The sequence below is a fragment of the Pelobates fuscus genome, chromosome 4, assembly GCF_036172605.1.
Source record: "Pelobates fuscus isolate aPelFus1 chromosome 4, aPelFus1.pri, whole genome shotgun sequence".
NCBI lineage: Eukaryota > Metazoa > Chordata > Amphibia > Anura > Pelobatidae > Pelobates > Pelobates fuscus.
In genome coordinates, this window is record NC_086320.1 from 113,931,589 (window position 1) to 113,950,375 (window position 18,787).

Consider the following 18,787-nt stretch of genomic DNA (forward strand, 5'->3'; position numbering starts at 1 on the left):
TCTGCCTAAAGCCGTGGGATCATGGCCAAGTGAAATAGCAAGACGAAATCTGTCATATTTTCACTTATAAAATAGAGCTTACAAACTGAAAAGAACGTTAAAAGGAAATAACCCTAATGTTTAGTTGTAACTGATTTGCATTTCTACATATCATCCTAGGTCATAAACATGCATTAATGCAAACAGACATCAATTGAACAATAACTCTTTTCTGAACTCTAAGGAGGATATTTGGTCAGAGATACTCTTGCCAAGAAGTGACCAGCAAATGTTTCCAGCTGTGTGTAATTCTGAAGTGAAAGCCAGTTTAAATATACTCCTGTAGTGTTTTTAGTGGGATCAGCAAGTTTGCTTGTTTAGGACTATTTTTTCAGTACAATATTGCATTACTTGTAAAATCACTAGATCTAGTAGAATTTGAAGTAATTAAACACAGACCCACAAAAATACATCATTTTTACCTGCTGGTGGCTGAAGTCTATCAGTGATGTAACACAATAAAACCAAAGCTGCAATCAGTCAGGCTGGCTATCGTACAAAAACAGTAAAGGCCCCGACATGGCCTGAAGGCAGCCATTTTGCCAATACTGACACACTTGCACCGTTAGATACATAGTACTGAGCTAACAGCTCTGTTGGCAAATGATTTTACAAAGTAAATATTAACATAACAGTTTTATCATGCAATCTGACCAGTGATTTATAACAAGCACCCATTCTTAGCCATTTTCTTTTTGTTAAAATACTACTAAGCTTTAATTTCTTTGTCTCAAGTAAATACCACATGAAAAGGAGAAATGCAGATGTATTGGGTTAATTGCCAATTAGCATATTGCGTCAACTGCAAAAGTGATCAATTAGTGTTCTGAAATTTGAGTTTCAAAACATCTTGAGGCAATAGGACACCCAAAGAGGAGAAGAATAGTCTGTGCCCAAAAAAATTTTCCCCCAAAAAACTGCATATTGTGTTGGCTACCTTTCCAGACACTTTGGGAGAGAGACCTGGATGAGGAGCCGGGAAGACTACTTTTGAGAATAATCATAAATTATCAATTTTTACAACCGTTAATGAAAATTTAGCAGCTACAATGGAATGTACTCCCACATGTGGTAGACATGTGTGATGGTTGTAGAATTTTGGGTAAGTGTTTTTGTACTTTTGAGCGGGCTTCTTGGTTTGACCATGAAACCAGAGCCTACACTGACCTCTTGAATGAAGCTCTAGCTGCCTTCCGAATGACTGGCCTAACACTAAAGTTGTGTCACATAATATCCTGGCTTAGCAAGGAGATGGAAAAACAGGTTCCAGACTCTGATATGTTACTGAGAAAATCAAAAACCTAAATAAAATAGTTTTTCTATGGAGGAAGAACTTATTGTGAAGGTTTTAGGCTGCCTTGCTTCTCATATTAAGTTTTGGTTTCTTTAGAGAAAATACCGTATATACCGTAGTATAAGCCGACATAAGCCGAGGCCCCTAATTTTACCCCAAAAAACTGGGAAAACTTATTGACTCGAGTATAAGACTAGGGTGGGAAATGCAGCAGCTACTGGTAAATTTCTAAATAAAATTAGATCCTAAAAAAATTATATTAATTGAATATTTATTTACAGTGTGTGTGTATAATGAATGCAGTGTGTGTGTATGCATGCAGTGTCTGTATGTATGAGTGCAGTGTGTGTGTGTGTATGAGTGCAGTGTGTGTGTGTATGAGTGCAGTGTGTGTATGAGTGCAGTGTGTGTATGAATGCAGTGTGTGTATGTATGAGTGCCAGGGGAGGGCTGGCAGCCTTAGGCCTGGGGGGCAAAACCAGTCAAGTGGCCCATTGCGCCACCAAATCAGTTCACCATCCATGCCCACCTTTTCCTGGTTTTATAACGGATATTGATGTTATGCTAATCAGTAGCTCTTTGCCATACCCGCTCCTTCACGGCTCTGATTTTCAATGTTGTCAGAGCACAGGCTGAGAATCTCTGAGCCTGTGCTCTGACTCACTAACTGAGCGCCGGAACCACGAGGGAGAGGATATGATCTGACTGCACCTACTGCTGGTGCGCACCAGTGGACCACCAGCGAATCGTTTAAATTAAATATGCTGGTGTACCCAACTTGCGAGCTGTGTTGGCCGCCGGGTGCCTCTGTTGTCATGGCACCCTGCGTGACTGCACAGCTAGCCCACCCCAATGGCTGGCCCTGCTGACACACACTGACGTTACTACTTAGACATCCCTCAATATTAATACAGACATCAGAGTAAACACCAATAAACTGTGGAAACAGAGCTGATCCCCCCCAAAAAAAGGTTTGCTTAGAGGATTTATTGTAAGATTAAATCATGCCTCCTCCTCTCTCTCCCCCATGCGCTGCTCTGTAGGCTGGGAGGAAGTGAAGAGTAATCACAGTCTCCCAGCACAACGCCACCTGTGGCTGCATGGGGAACAGCTGTTTAATGTAATGCTTGCAGGACGGACAGCTGCCGCAGAACCTCTTTGTTTCCGTCTCTGCAAAGGGCTCCAGGCACTGCTTGTTGTGAGTGTGACCCACTGTAAATTAGGGGCAGAGGGCAGAGGGCACTTGCACTGCGGTCAAGACGGGTCTGGGCAGGAGGAGAGTGCAGTGCAATCAGTGCACTCCCCTCCTGTGGGTCACCAGTAGACTGGTGCACCTGCCCAGGATCAGAGCCGGTGCAAGGATTTTTGCCGCCCTAGACAAAATATAAATTTGCCGCCCCCCCATGTGACATCACAATTCCCCACCCATATGATCTGCCATATGAACTAACGCCAGTGCTGCACACAGTGTGTGTTTACATTAAAAAGCCTGCAGGGACCAGCTATAGACACCAGAACCACTTCATTAAGCTATAGTGTCCCTTTAATGTGAGGTAAATTATAGATTAGTGTCACTAATAATATACTAGATTGCCTACTTACAATTAGATGAGGATGATGATGGGCTGCAGTTTGGCTCCACTGGTCTGGTGTAGAACAGGATCTCTAGAGGCTGTTTGCAACTGTGGTCACAAAATTCAATATACTGGGAGAATTGGAAGCAGCTCCATTTTTTGGGGGCCTCTTAAACAGCTCAAGGTCTGGGCCCCAGGGCCTGACGGTGGGTATGCCCATAAGGCCCACTCATAAGTCCACTTATATGTTCCACCCACCCATGAGTTTGCTCACAGGGAGTGGAGTGTGTAGGGGATGTGTTATGTGTTATGGGATGTTCAACTTGTCATTGTAAATACAATCTTTAGATATACTTTTTTGAGACCAGGCCAATATTTGTTGGCGTACTTAATGTCTTTTAGAATTTTAAGGAAAAAGAAGGCAGCCGGCATCACGTATGGGGCAAAAGTCTTGATAATATAAGGATTACGTCTAGAATGTACTCTATTTATTCTTTGGATATTTATTTGCATGATAGACGATTTATATGGAATTTTTTTGTATTGAATTTTTTTGTATCCATATATCTTTATCAATAAAGTAGTTTAAACAAAAAATGCAATATTGTTACCAGCTGTTAATAAATATGGCAGCGACATTGTAATTGTATGGGCATTATTTGGAAGTTATTACTGATGATAATTGTCCTGAAAGGTCAGTAACTGTCACGGAACATGAAGCCATTATCAGGACCAAATGCACCCTACAGTGCAAACACTTTATGAAGTTCTTATATTTCAGGTAGATAATACCTACTCACACACAGTTAAACACATTTTAGTGGTTTCATGAACAAGAGGCTAAAGTCAGTTGTCTTCCTCTACCTTCACTTTCACCAAATATAGACCACTAAAACATTAATGAAATATCCCGGAGCACAAACTGCAATATAATTTCTTTCACTGATTAATTAACTGCAAGGTTCCTTTCTGAAGAAAAGCAAAATATCCCACTACTGTATACACAGTTTAGGATTCTTGTGACAGCATTCAAAGAGAGATTGAAGGTGTTCTAAAGGTTTGCTATTCTACTCCGTAATAGGTACTTGATATTATTAAGTTAACTCCATCATGTACTCTAGATCAAAGTTCTTTTAATGCAAGAAGATCTTGTAAGGTCCATGTGACATAAAAGTGGTCTGTCTAAAAAAAATGGTGCTAAAATGCAAAAGGGAAGAAGTCAGCAATAGAATGTGCCTATTGGTTTCCCTTGTCTCTATGGTGATTGGCAGACTTTTAGCACTTTTTAGAACACACGTTGATAACCCCCACTGTGTTTTAAGGTTGTAATTGAATTTAATTTGATTTTTGTTTGGGTTTGAGTGGCACTCTGGACTTACTGGTTGGTTTGGCATACTTCTGATTGAAGTCCAACACCAAATATGTAATGTGTGAGATTACTTACTATTTTATATGTATCCTATTTGTTATCTCCCATTTGCTATAAAATATCAAAACACACATTATCCAAAAAGGCAGTTCATGAAAATATTCCATTTTCACTAGAGGGCCAAAAGGCAGGTGTTGAGAATTGGTCTAAGGTGGACACATTTTTTTGCTATATCAAATCAATCAATGAGTTGGTTGCATTGCAAGACCACTTAATTGTTTTCTTAAATAAACACATAGCTAACACAGACATTAAAGTTCATCTGGATTAGTGCCATTACCCAGATATCTTTGGAGGATTGAGTGCTCTTTTCGGTTTGAAGTGTTTTACAGGTTATTAACATATGACATTATGCAATCACTAATTTGCATATATGTGGAGAGCTGCTGTGCTTTCATCCAATCAAAATCCAGATGGTAACCAGAAATTAAACAATTGAGAACAAATGTCAGCCACCTGTCTGCTATAAAACTGTATATTTAATCCACTGTAACAAATACATTAACATCTGACCCTAATATGTATATTTCTTTCAGATTTTTGCTTATATTGCATGACGGTCTTGTGTACGTGGTTTGCAAACGTTGCTAAAATATAGTTCTCCTATATGTATCTGGGCTCTGCTCCTTATCATTGATAAAAGATATGTGTTACATATGTTACTTATAGAGAAGGACTATAGAAATAAAATGCAATTTCCTATTACAACCTACTTTAAAATAACTTGCTGTCACTCACCAAATCTCTTGTATCCGAAGGACTGTACCTCCTCTTCATCTGCAAAATCGTCTGTAAAAGCAAGAAGGTGTAATTTAATAAATCTCCAATTTTAAATATAAAACCTATTGTATGTTTAATCAGAGCAGTATGTCATAGCTTTTTTTGACAGAAACACAAATTTTGAATATGGCAATAGCTTGCCTTCCCATTCTTTGATCTGAAAATTATCTTTTGTTATCTTATCTTTTGTTAAAGGGACACTATAGTCACCAGAACAAGTACAGCTTAATGTAGTTGTTCCGGTGTGTATTGTCAGTCCCTACAGGCATTTTCAGAGAAAAGGCAGTTTTACATTGCTGCCTCGGGACAGTGGCAGTGACTCAGACGGCCACTAGAGGTTCTTCCTTGTCCAGTGCTGCACAATCTGTAGCTCTTATGTGGAGCACCTCCATGCTCTGCCTGGAAGCACTGAGTGAACACTCCTCCTAGAGATACAGTGAATCAATGCCCCTCCCCCACCCCGCTCTTTCTCCTTGGCTGAGATAATTAGAAGTAACAATCTCAGCCAATTCAATAGTTTTCTATAGGGAAGCATTGGATTGGCTGAGATGGTCAATTCTGATGATGTCAACAAAGAAGGTGGATCGGGGGCAGGGACATCATGGCAGACCTGCACGGCCCTGGAAATAGGGGGTGAGTTTTCACGCTATTTAAGCGGGGCAATGGAGGGTCAGAGGGCTAAATAGTGTTTTTAACAAATGTGTATTCCTGACCCTACAGTGCTCTTTTAACTGACATGAAAGTGATACTCTAGACACCATAATTACAACAATACTCTGTAGTAGCTATAATGCAAATAGTCTCAGGTAGTGTCCTATGGTAATCTGTCAAATAATTTAACACTCTCAGCCACTAAATATTATTCAATTATGATATTAGTTGGTGTAATAGTGCAGAAGAATGATCACAGGTGCCTCACACAGCAACATCATTCTCAAATCATTTGTAAAAGTGTTGGGAGATTACCAGCAGACAGAGCCCAGCTGATCTCTGACACCATAACCTCTACAGTGCACTCTAAATGTCTAGAAAGTCCCCTTAAATAAGTTTTGTAAAACACCTTAATTAATTAGAATTTTCTCAGTGTTCCACCGGGAAGGCAATGATGCTACAGTAAACAATCATCATATGAATTACTTAAAGTAAATTAAGAAATGTAGAAATCCTTTGTTATTTAGCGTTTAAAGACAGCATGATATGACAGTCAGACTCAACTCAGATGGAGTACATTATATATGAAGAATTATGAAAAAGTAAAACCTTATACAGTACATTAACATAATTTGATTTACTGCTTAAATGCGTTTTGGTAAGCTACTGTCCGTCTACGGAGACAGTGTTGACACGGATATTAGAGTCAGAGTCGTGTACGTGCAAACAATTATCATGTTGCTCATTACACTAAAAATTATGTTTGGAAGCTTTCTGTTGCATATTCAGATGTTCAAAAGTGTTTAAAATAGAGTCTTCGGCTTACAGTAGTAAAAAAAAGTACAAAAAAGTAAAAATGTGTGCTTTGGGGGTAACTTTAGGATATTGTTTTAAGTGGAACACGTCAAAACATGTTTCATCCACCATATTTCTTATTTTATGGCTTTCCCTTCTTATATTTCTGTCTGGATTTTCCTTTCCTGGTGTGCCTGCCCAGCAGTTCTTATTTTACTGACTAGAACTTGGCATTCAGCCACTATAATTAAGCAAAATACATGATTGGCTCTGTGACCTGAGTCATGTGCGACCCAGTCATCACTTTGAAATTGGCTACACTCGAACCCTTCATGCATAACCACAAATGTCTACACAGCTTGTATGGAACTACCTCTGTACCCCACCAGTACCTCATGTCTAAACAGATTTTTATGATGTCCAAACATCTAAAAAACATCTAAAAAACACTTTACAAAGATGTATTCCTAACACTAGTGTCCCTCTGTCCCAGTGGCCCACCCTGTTCCTCCCCACGGTTGCGAAAGGTATGAAACACCTACTCGCCTTACTCCAGCACCAATGTACCTTGGCTCTGGGATGGGCTCCTCCGCCTCCAATGTCAACCAATGAAGGGTGCATTAGGCCTTTCCCATGGAAAGCATTGACTCAATGCTTTCATATGGGGATTACATCCTCATGAAAGCGCAAGGACATCCAGCATTGTTTCACGCAGTCAAACTCCGTGAAAGGTCAAGCTGTGCTTCTAATGGCTGTCTAGTAGACAGCCACTAGAGGTAGTCACTCTAAAACTTTAATGTTTAACATTGCAGGGATAAGGAGGACAGGGACCCTGCACCCAGACCATTTCACTGAGATGAAGAGGTCTGGGTGCCTATAGTTCCCCTTTAAGTGTAATGGATTCAGGCAGCAAACAAGAGGGTCATGATGTTTTATGAGAATAAGTTGACTCAATATGTAAAGTCTTCATGTGAGGACAATTTGACTCCGTTTAATGTCAATCATGAATTGAGCTTGTCAGATAATTGGTAAATACAGAGTTGATAAGAGTCATTTTGATTATGTATGCGGTTATTATTGTACAAGCAAGTTTGGACATTTATGCAATGTGAATGTTAGCATTTGTTTCATAGAACTACTACTAAATCCTGATGTAGGTCTTTCAAGTGGTAGATTTTTTTGTGATTCTGCACATATAGGTTTTATTCCACACTGTATCTAACCTAGTTCCAGACATAATAAAGGTGGGCTGGACAATTCACTTTTATTTTAGCAAAAAAATAAAAATAAAATAACACTTGGAGACTAACCTACTATTTATTGTACCCACAATAATTGATGTGTGGTAACGTAAGCCCTGTATTACGAACTCATTTCAATAAAGTTTCTTTGTAATTTTAAAAATATATTGTATCCTCACGAAACAATGGAATTATTGTGGGCCCAGGACACACTTGAAAACAAGAGAAATCTCAATGTATCCTTCCTGGTATAATATTTTATGAATAAATGAATTTAACAGGACATGCACTACTTTAAGACAACCGTCTCATTCAAAAGCTTTAGCAGTTGCCTCACTCTGCAGACTGAAAATTAATAATGTTTACTATGTATAGACCTAAATCTAATTTGCTGTCTGGAACATGACTCTTCTTAATTGAAAATCTGTGATGGCTGCTGTATAGGAGATTCCACATTTTCTTCTTTGCCACATTGTTACCATCAAAACAAGCAAAACTCCAGGACTGGAGCTTCAAGAGACATAATTAACCAGGCAAGAACATATTATTGGAACATGGTTGGTTGTTGGTGTTCCTGCTTGGGTGTCTCAGCTTTTCCCGCACAAGAATAAAGCAACTGTTTTGCTACATTTAAGTAAAATACAACCAAGATCTAATACCAATAAAACCAAACTAAATCTTTCCTTTAACTTAATGTCTGTTTACCATCACTTCTTTCTGTGATGTCTGTCTGACTTCCTGGGATGCTAAACTGCTTATAAATAGAAACAGCCCACCACTTTCTTATCGTTACACAGTTTATCTCTCTTTTTTATCTTTATCTATTTCCTAGAATATCACTAAGCATTTCTCTTCACATCATGAAGGGCTTGCTTTCTCTCATTATGCCGTTGGTACATAAAAAATGTATTGGGAATGTCTGCTAATAAAGATATCATAGTACTATTAAGGTTAATGTTAGTATGTTTTTTTTTCATAACTGGGGATTTTAGTATTGTGGTCTGCTTCCAGTTAAATATTCACATAGGCTGCTTGTCGCTAGGCCACTCTTTATATTCTGAGATGCTAGGCAAGTGGCAAGACTACGTTGACAAGTGGCAAATAAGAGCCCATAATTTTCTGTATAACTACAACAAAAAATTGTGTTTGCACAAAAAGAGAACTGTTAACAGGACCATACATTTCACCAATGTTTCCCGTGACACTTGATGCTGCAATTTGTGGTCTTTCAACTTCAGCCTGAACAAAAAGTTATTGCTGTGTAACTAATATGTCCAACACTTATCTTCTGCCAACACTCAATGAAACATCTTCTACGTGCTCCATCTCCTTCCAAATGAAAATCTAAAATCCTCTTCGATTCACGACTTGGTCCATTCTTAGCCTAAGATGCTGTTTCACTCCCACACACAACTATGCTATTATGTTTCAGCAGTGGCAGAAGTTCAAGGCCATTAGTTAAGGATTACTGCTGCTGGTTAAAAACATCTAAAATAAGGCTTAATAAGCAGGCTTTTCTCAATAAACTGTTTGTTAAAGTAATATGGTTTCTCAGATTCTATACTGTATGGAGGTACATAAAATAAGGCATGAGAGTCTCTAAGGTTTTTGAATTTTATATATTTGATAGATCCAAATTTTTTTTCAAGTTGCTCCTTTCAATAGTATTCAATATAAAATTACTTTCTATAACTCATCAGTTTTAAACTGTTTTAGTAAAACATTTGAACTAGCATCTTAGTGTAGTGATAATTGGAAAATGGTGAGTGCCAAAATGACTCTATGTCTGTATGTCTTTAATTTTTAGGTTCTGCAACGTTGTTTTAGTACCCTCATTTTCAGTGTGGTTTATACTAAATTAATGTATAGGGTAAAAATGCACCGCTAGGAGTTAAGAGAGCAGCTCATAATGCACGTTTTTTTCAAGAAAGAGAAAGTTAGATAGGTAAATGCAGGGGGAATAGAAGAAAAACAAGTACAAAGAGGAAGGGCAAAGGAGAGAGATTAAAAATGGTTGGTAGGGTGGCAAAGGAAGAGAACACTTTAAAGCATGGGAGAGGATGAGATAAAAAGGATTAGATAAAAAGGGACAAGATCCTGGGAAAAGAGTCTAGATGAGGAAATGGTTGAGAAGGAAAGAGAAAAAATCTGGAGATCATCAAATAAACCAAGATGGAATAGAAAATAGTTGAATGGGAGGGGGCAGAGCCAAGCAACCAAGCTGAGTAGCCACACTGCGAGAGAGCTCCGGGCATTTGACTCTCTTTTTACCCACTGGAGAGCCCAAGACACCAAATTGGTGATTCCAGAGAACTTACCTGCTATCCTAGCACCGTTATGGGACAAAAAGCAAAAAAATTAAAACAGGATAAACCGCGTCCAGGCCTGCATATTGGAAACCTCCTGCGCCAAGCAAACAACGTGGTAGGACTCAAAATGGCCACGGACTCAAAATGGCCTACTCGGAGTACTCTGACGATTTCTCCCTCGAGAAAGAGATGGAATCCCACCGATTTTAAGGCCTCTAGACCTGGCACCGCGGGTCCCAGACAAAGCACCAGTTACCACAGAGGTGCTTAAATCTCTCCTAGCGGACCTTCAGACAAACATACTGTCAGACCTGGCAGCGATCCGCACAGATATCAAAGACCTGTCAAACAGGCTGGGAGTGCAGGAAACCACTACAGGAGAGCACACAAAACAAATTGCCTCCCTGCAGCAGACAATTCTGGGATTGCAGAAGCAAAACAAGTCCTACAACCATTGCTCTGCAGCGCTAGAAGACTTAAGGTGTAAGAAGAACGTGAAAATCCACGGAATCAGTGAGGACATTCCAGCAGCGGAACTACCACACTTCATTAGGCGCCTGATGGTGGCACTCCTGACCCCAAAACAGAGCAAAACGGTGGCGCTAGAGGATTTATTTTGCATACCTAAACCACCCAAGGCCCCAGCTGCTGCACCACAAGACCTAATAGTCTGCTTTCGGAGCAAAGGGGACAGGAGGGCAGTCCTTGAAGACATCAAAGATCACACACCCTACCAGTTTGAGAACATGCTACTCACAGTCTACTCAGACCTCTCGGGAGGTACTCTGGCATGGAGGAGATCATTACTACCCTTTACGTCCTTGCTAAGAAAACACCACCTCGAATATCGGTGGCGCACAGTACGTACCCTCATGGTCCTCAAGGGCGAAGAAAAATTATTCATATACGATCTGGAAGAAGCAAAATCTCTGCTGCCGACCCTGAATCTATCACAGGACTCTCTGGCACCTATGGGAACCTGGGCAATAGACTGGACACCTCACAAGTTGAATCTGGCAACAGCACGACCCTTTGTCCCTCAACGGTCCACACTGAACCTGTTAACAGTGGACTCCACCTGACTATCCTCACAGAGAGACTACCTCTCTCACACTGTGGCTCACATTTATATATTTTAGTTGCCTACTGCTCTCAGTTTTATCAATGTTTACTCATTATTGTTGCTTTTGTTTCTCATGCAATAAGCTAGACAGCACCCATCACCCTCAGCTTGAAAGGTCTAAATGACCGACTAATACCCCTCTCCCCGCCTATCGGCAATGCCAAGTGTCACGAAATCTCAGCTAGCACCATATAGGTGTAAAACTGGTATGACTTACAAATCAAATAATATAGTGATCAGGCATCCCAGGTTTCACCTTGAGAATTTCAACTTACCCTGTATCTCCTAGTAAAAAAAAAATAGTTGAATGGGATCAAAAGTAAATAAACAACCATCCTCAAAGCTGGTATTTTACTACATGTCGCCCTGTTGAGCAGGGCTAGTTTGAACTCTGGGTCAGTTTCTGCTGACAAAGCTAAAGGCAATAATGCAGACTTGAAAATTCTGTAATTCTTTTTTTGTCAGTATCTTTCCCATGATTTAGGCCGGGAACAGATTAGGAAGTAATTCAGGATATAAACCGGATTTATGAGAAAAACTATTCACAAAGCTTTTGGCTTGATTTAGAACTAGATGAGCATCACTAAATCACAGACTCATAAAATGAGAAACTTTCATACATTTTTAGACTTTAAGACATTACACTTTATTGTTTGGGCTATTTTCACATAATTAACTTGAAAAAATAAAGACTGGAAAACAACCGCAGAACTTTCCAAAGTGACAGGAACTGAAATAGACTTTTATCTTTCATTTATTTAGATAACATGTATTGTATTTTAATATGAGTAGTTAAAAATGTTTGTCAAACCTTTAAATCTAAATTGTAATAGTCTAAAATCAAACTTAGAGATTTATTGAGGTTTAGAGAGAGATGACAATTTGCTTATCTTGTAGATGAATATTTTTGTATTTTATTTTTTATCATTTCGATAGTTTGGACTGAATTCAACTGATCACAACTCATTATACTAGGGGAATAAAGCATTTAAGTGCCGTATCCAACAAGACTGAAAGTGAGACTACATCTGTTCGAGAGGCACTGCTGCCCCCCCTTCAAAATGAGATATAATCCTTGAGAAAAGCTCATATTGGCTGTGTTGCGATTTCACAAAAAATCCAACTCATTCAAAAGATATACTGAGAAAAAGTAGGGGCTACTTTGTCTCAATAGTTTTGCGCTGTTTGCCAAATCTTGACACTAGATGGAGCTACCGCCATCAAGCCTTGTTATTTCTCTAGCCATCACCAGTGACGGTGGTAGGAAAATTAGCAAGCCAGTGGGATCCTCCACAGAACTAAATGAGGTATTCCTACGTATGTACGGGAGTACAGTGCTATTGTCGGCTTCTGACAGCTGCACTCCGTAATGTCATTGTAGGGGGGTCTTTGCAAAGTATGCAAAGACCACAGACAGAGACAGATCAGCTTTATATGACAGATCCGCTTTATATTGGCAAATAAAAATTTTACCTGTTAGTTTGTTAGTTGTTATATTATTTAACCCCTTAAGGACACATGACATGTGTGACATGTCATGATTCCCTTTAATTCAAGAAGTTTGGTCCTTAAGGGGTTAAATCCCCCCAAAAATACAAAATATCCAATGACTGCATACCGCCTATAAATATACATCAAAGTGTGTACAATAAGTCATCTAGGGAGCATGGAGGTAAAATACCCTACAGCAACAATAACTTTGCTTCTGCTTTTACCCTCACCCAAGTAAGAGCATTAATATGTTTTACTAAGGTTAGTAAAACTGAACTTTTTCTGCCAAAAAGATGACTTTATGGTTTCAAAACCCATAAGAGTGCCTAAAGCAAAGTGTAAAAAAATTACATTAGGGAGTGCAGTATGGCTCCATTCATGGAAACAAAAATGTTATAAAAGCCAAATTGAATTTGGACTTATTGAGATATCTTTCTGCCAATCTTCTAACATCTATATGTAGTAACTGTAGGACATGCTTATTACAGAGCTTCAATTATCTACTAATAGTTCTGTCCATCTGTCTAACATTCTTAAAAACACTTGAAAACTGGTTAATATAACTAATTAATACTATCAGCACATAACCAAGTATTATATATTTCCTACCTGTTCTATGTTAAGTTTTGTATATATTTTGTATTAATATTGTTTTTGTATCTTATTGTACCCAATTGTAACAATGCAATGTTTTGTGGACCCGGGACATACTTGAAAACTAGAGAAATCTCAATGTATCCTTTATGGTCAAATATTTTATAAATAAATAAATAAGTGAGAATATTTTGAGATGCGCACCCTTTGGTCTCTATTGCCCTCAAAACAACCGCAATAATTCACAGGTACATGGATTCTAAAAGGCATTCTAAAAAAATTAGTATCCTGTGTTTGACTTGCTTTCCAAGGTTCTGTTATATTGGCCAGTAGATCTTCACTCCAAATAACCTGAATGCCACTGATGTTCAATTGGTTTAAGATCTGGCAACTAAGTTGATCATTCATTCATATTCACAATACACTCTTGCCATACCACTCATTCGCAGTGAAATTCTTTTGATCAAAACTGTATTATTTATAGAAGTTGAAACTAAATTGTATTGGATCATATAAAAAAGTTTTTGATTTAGTGAGTTACAAAGAAATTATTGGATACTCAAAACCTATTGCATCTGTACATTGAGGTCAAATAAAAATAATGTGCTTTACTATCAGCGGATTTGTTGATGATTTAAAAATAAGAGGAAGAAATTCATGAAAGCAGGACAGTTATTAAGGAAATCTGATATTGAACATTACAGTGAGGGCAGTTAAGATGCGGAATGCTCTGTCAAAGAATGTATTTTTGTCTGCTTCTGTCATTCATTTTATAGTATGACTATATAAAAAAAACTAAATTCTGTATGTTGAGATATAGTTATTTTTCTATTTACTTAATATTTTTTATAGCTCTATTCACAAAGTCTAAAGATATATCTGTTGAGCTTAGTATTGAAACAGGCACAACACATATTGGCTGAATTGGAAGAAAACTTGGATAGACATTTCTGATTTCATGCCAAGTTCGGCTCAACTAACTTCAACATGGATTTGAATTTTTTGAGCAAAACTGAGTTAGCCAACCATGCTTGCACTACAACTCAATTCTATAGCTTTCCATAGGATTGACACCTCTCCAGATATTGTTTGAAGTGGAGTTAATGGACATTTAAAAAAACAAAAAAAAACAACAACTATGTTTCATTAACTTCATGAAGTATACAGAAAGTACTATTAGAATATTTTGCTATGCAGAGATTGACTAATATACTTCAATGAGATTGGGAAATAAACTTGCTTGCAGCAGTTATTGAAATGTCAATGTCCTTGATTTTAAATGCTACTAGGTGATGTTTTAAATGAACTATTGTAACCTTATTTTGTGGTTACAGTTTTTAATAGTGATTGGTGCATGTACACTTGTGACGGCAGATAAGAACCATTCAGCCCATCTAGCCTGCCCAATTTTTTAAAATACTTTCATTAGTCCCTGGCCTTATCTTATAGTTAGGATATCCTTATGCATATCCCACGCATGCTTAAACTCCTTTACTGTGTTAACCTCTACCACTTCAGCTGGAAGGCACATACACACAATCCACTTGGCTAATCAATACTTTACAGCTAATGTTCTAAAAAATGTACTTTATATTAAAGGATGTAAAGGTAGCTGGTGGATGGTGATGTTTCCACATAAAAAATGCAATGTTATGCATCTATAGACTAAATCTAAGAATAACTAGTGCACGCAAATGTGTATATTCAGAGATCCTCTATAGAAATTGATGAGGGAGTATTTTAATAACAGTTATCATCCTGACCTTGTTGCAGCTATTTAATAGCTTGCTAAAATCTGGTGAATCTCTACCAAATAATTCAATCACAATCAGACAAAGAGCAGAGTAACTATTCATTTAAGATAAAGCAAGGTTGATATGGGGGAAAAAAACACCTTATTGCAGTTGAAAAGTAGCAAACACATTAATGTTTGTGTTTGCTTTTTATCTTCTCCCCCCAAAAAAAAGATATGAAAACTCTGTAGTATTGTATTTGATGTCTGCCAAGAAAGCAAGATGGCTACTCTTAGTAGCTTTATTTTTATATATATATATATATATATATATATATATATATATATATATTTATACATATAGAAGTAGTGATGGTAGCACTCACGGTCTTCAGTTTAAAATATCTTCTTTACTTTGCAAGAATTAAAACATAAGCTCTAGGATCCTAGAGCTTATGTTTTAATTCTTGCAAAATAAAGAAGATATTTTAAACTGAAGACCGTGAGTGCTACCATCACTACTTCTTGTTGGATATTGAAAGTCCCAGGTTTGAGCACCCGGCAAGTACTCGTTAAAAATATAGCCTGTGTGCAAGGATTTTCTACTATTTTGTATATATATACATATATTTTTATATATATGTATATATACATGCGCAATTGGAACTGTATACATTATAAAGCATGGCAGCAGTTTTTCCAAATGTAATTAAAGCTTAATATGCCTTGCAATAAGATTCCCTTTGATTTGCCTTTTCCTGTGGGATCATTGCTTAATCCCATGAATGAAAAACAACAACTCGATGAATCATAGTAAAAACAGCTAAGCAAAAATCACCACCCCTCAGTGTCAATTATGTAAGAATGTCAAAAACAAATCTGTTTGAATTTGGGGTTTTTGAAAATGAAAAAACAAAAATCACATTCAGATAATGGAAAATATTGAACATATTTAAGAGAGGTTCTAAAATGGAATCAGTTAATACTTGAGGGAAATACTGCTATATTACAAGGGAAAGAAACAACATGCTTTTCAACTTTTCACCTCAAAAATACTTGTGTAAAGGAGTTATGGGTTTCCATATGGTGCTTGCCAAAAGAGACTCATACCTAAGATTTTCAAGTTAACTAAATATAAAATCTGTTTAGTCACCTGTGTGTCAGTTGTGCTGAGGTCTGGAAAGCAATCATCGCCAAAACTCTACTGAGGGACTTGTTGGCAATTGCAAAGGAAGTGCTCAGATTCCAAAATGGTGTGCACCTACTTAACCTGTACATTGGATGATAACATTAACCTTATCATGGTAAAAGATGACATATACATGGTTTCCCTCAGGCATGTAATGAATGCCTCAGAGAAGTGCCATTTCCAATTACCTGCCACAGGTGAGTTTCCACTTCCTGATGACATGATCTCTGTTTGTGAAATTATAACTTTGTACTAGCATCTACAAAACTGGGGTTAATACTAAAATATCAATACAAGGCCAAACCTGCTGATCTAGAACAGGTTCCAGAATAACAATGTATGCATTTGTAAAAATAACAGCAAAGGGTTTACTTAACCCCTTAAGGACACATGACATGTGTGACATGTAATGATTCCATTTTATTCCAGAAGTTTGGTCCTTAAGCGGTTAATAAACAGTAAATTGTTATAAATATGAAATAGAATGGCATTTATATGCTAATCAATACATTTCAATAGAATTACAAACTTTAGGCCAAAAAACATAGTTGGAGAAGGTTTAGAATTTTCTTATTTGGGCTTATTTTCTCATGTCAATTCAAGCCCTGATTTACAGTCTAATCAGCAGTTAAGTAAAGTTAGTCCTATATATATATGTGTTGTAAGAATGGTCCAACTCATTAATATGCTTGATATTCTAGTATCCAACATAACTATTCACTGTTTAGTAGATAACCCTCTAAAAGTATAAAAAGAAAGATCATTACAAGTAGAGATTCTCAATTATTTTCCAGAAAGAATTGGCCACATGGACAAAATCTATCAATCCACCCTACTTCCAATAAATGCAGAGAATAACATATGTCTTTAAAATGTTTAAAGTACTTGGAGAGGCTTTTAAATTCCCAATGAATTCTGTACTTTCTGTATTCTCCACAAAGTTCTGCCTCCTTGGGCTAAATGTCCTCATATTTAATTAGACCAGCATGTTTCACAGCCATGTAACTTCTACTTTCATTCTGCGAATTCACACATGTACATGAAAAGTATACACACACACACACACACATATATATAGTTTCCAATTCCAGTCACTGGATTGTGAATAGATGGATGCCAAATTTATTTCACAAGCCTGTTCTGCCTCCACTGGCATCTAATTGTTTCCAGATGTGCCGAGGAAAAAACACAAGCCATCACGAACACCCCAGCTCAGAACTGTGTTTAAAAAGGACACAGAGAATAAAAACAAGTATGCAATATATCATAGGGGAATAATACATACAAACTGCCCCCACCCCCTTTCAGGTAGCATCAAGTGCACCCATGACTAAAGAGACAACAGACTCTTAAATTCATTTTAGTGGCAATGTCACAGGATCTGTACCTCACGTCTCTGCCTTTAACAGCAGATCATTTCTTAGGAAAGTTTCTACTTCAGTCTACATCCTCCCAGTCCCAACTTGTCACAAACGTTCCACAGACAGGACATTGTATCTGAAGCCACAGCTGCCAGGATGCGCTGGGCTCCTGGCTTGTATCTTACCTTTCATGTTGTAACAGTGGGCGATCACGCAGAAAACTCAGGTGGTAATTAATGAAGTGTAGACAATAGTTTAGTCCTCTTCTAGGCTACTGGATTTCCATGTTGCTTGCAGTCAGCTGATAGAGAAACTCCTGTTGCCTGGATTTTAAGACTCCCCCCTCTTCTTCTTTTGCTCAGTTTAGCCAGAGCGCAGCTGTAAGGTCTATCCCTTTTGCCTGCTCAAGCACTGGAGATAACGGGCTCTCTCAGTCTGACTTGCTGCTGCTGAGTCCTCCCTCCAACTTTTTTTTTTCAGGCAGGGATTTAGGATGAAAAAGTTTAGAGTTTGTAAACTGTTATTGGGGATAAGCTGCACTCTATCCCTTTGGGAGAATAAAAAAAAAATGTCCCCTCAGACAAAACGACAGAGAGCAAGTACAATCGAACTGTGTGTGTGTGTAAATGTAGACTGCAACCATGTGCTTTTTGTAGAGGAGACTTAGATCTGTGCCACTCCCCTACTACCTCCTGCTCCATCTCCTCCCCTCTGAGGTCTTGTCAGGGTGTCACTGCAAGAGGTCAAAGAGATCCGTGGCCAACTGAGATATGAGGAGGGAGAGACAGGATGGGGTAATACATACCATACCTCTCAAATTCCTCTTTCCTAATCTAAAGGATAAGGGAGGGGAAGATGGAGCATCATAAGAAATGGATAGGGTTACGGTGTCTTACTGGCAAAAGGGGTAGGGTAGAGAATGACTGGATTAGATTAGTGTCCAAATTAAATGCATGAATGAATTGCATATAACCATTTCTTGAATCACAAAAAATGTCCCCTAGCTTTTTCTCCAGAAACCTAGTGTATTGGATATCTTATTTGTAAAATAGTTTAGAGCTGACTGTGCCATTGTACATGCACTTATATGTACCAATTTGCCTCATAGCAGGGGTGGCAAACTGTTGGCACTAACTGGTGCTCCTTGGCAGTACAGAGGGTTCCATCAGGGCATCATTCTCTACA

General features: G+C 38.1%; 1 protein-coding gene across 1 annotated transcript in view; it reads right to left on the reverse strand.

The window, feature by feature from the left end:
- The window catches only part of COLEC12 (collectin subfamily member 12), a 134,904-nt gene extending 116,684 nt beyond the window's left edge, over positions 1 to 18,220 (reverse strand). The window contains exons 1-2 of the mRNA XM_063451505.1: positions 17,788 to 18,220; positions 5,075 to 5,125 (exon numbers count right to left, since the gene is read on the reverse strand). Coding sequence (XP_063307575.1) covers positions 5,075 to 5,125; positions 17,788 to 17,794 — 58 coding nt within the window. The 5' untranslated portion in view covers positions 17,795 to 18,220. The remainder of the gene's footprint in view (positions 1 to 5,074; positions 5,126 to 17,787) is intronic.
- Between the last annotated feature and the right edge of the window lie 567 nt (positions 18,221 to 18,787).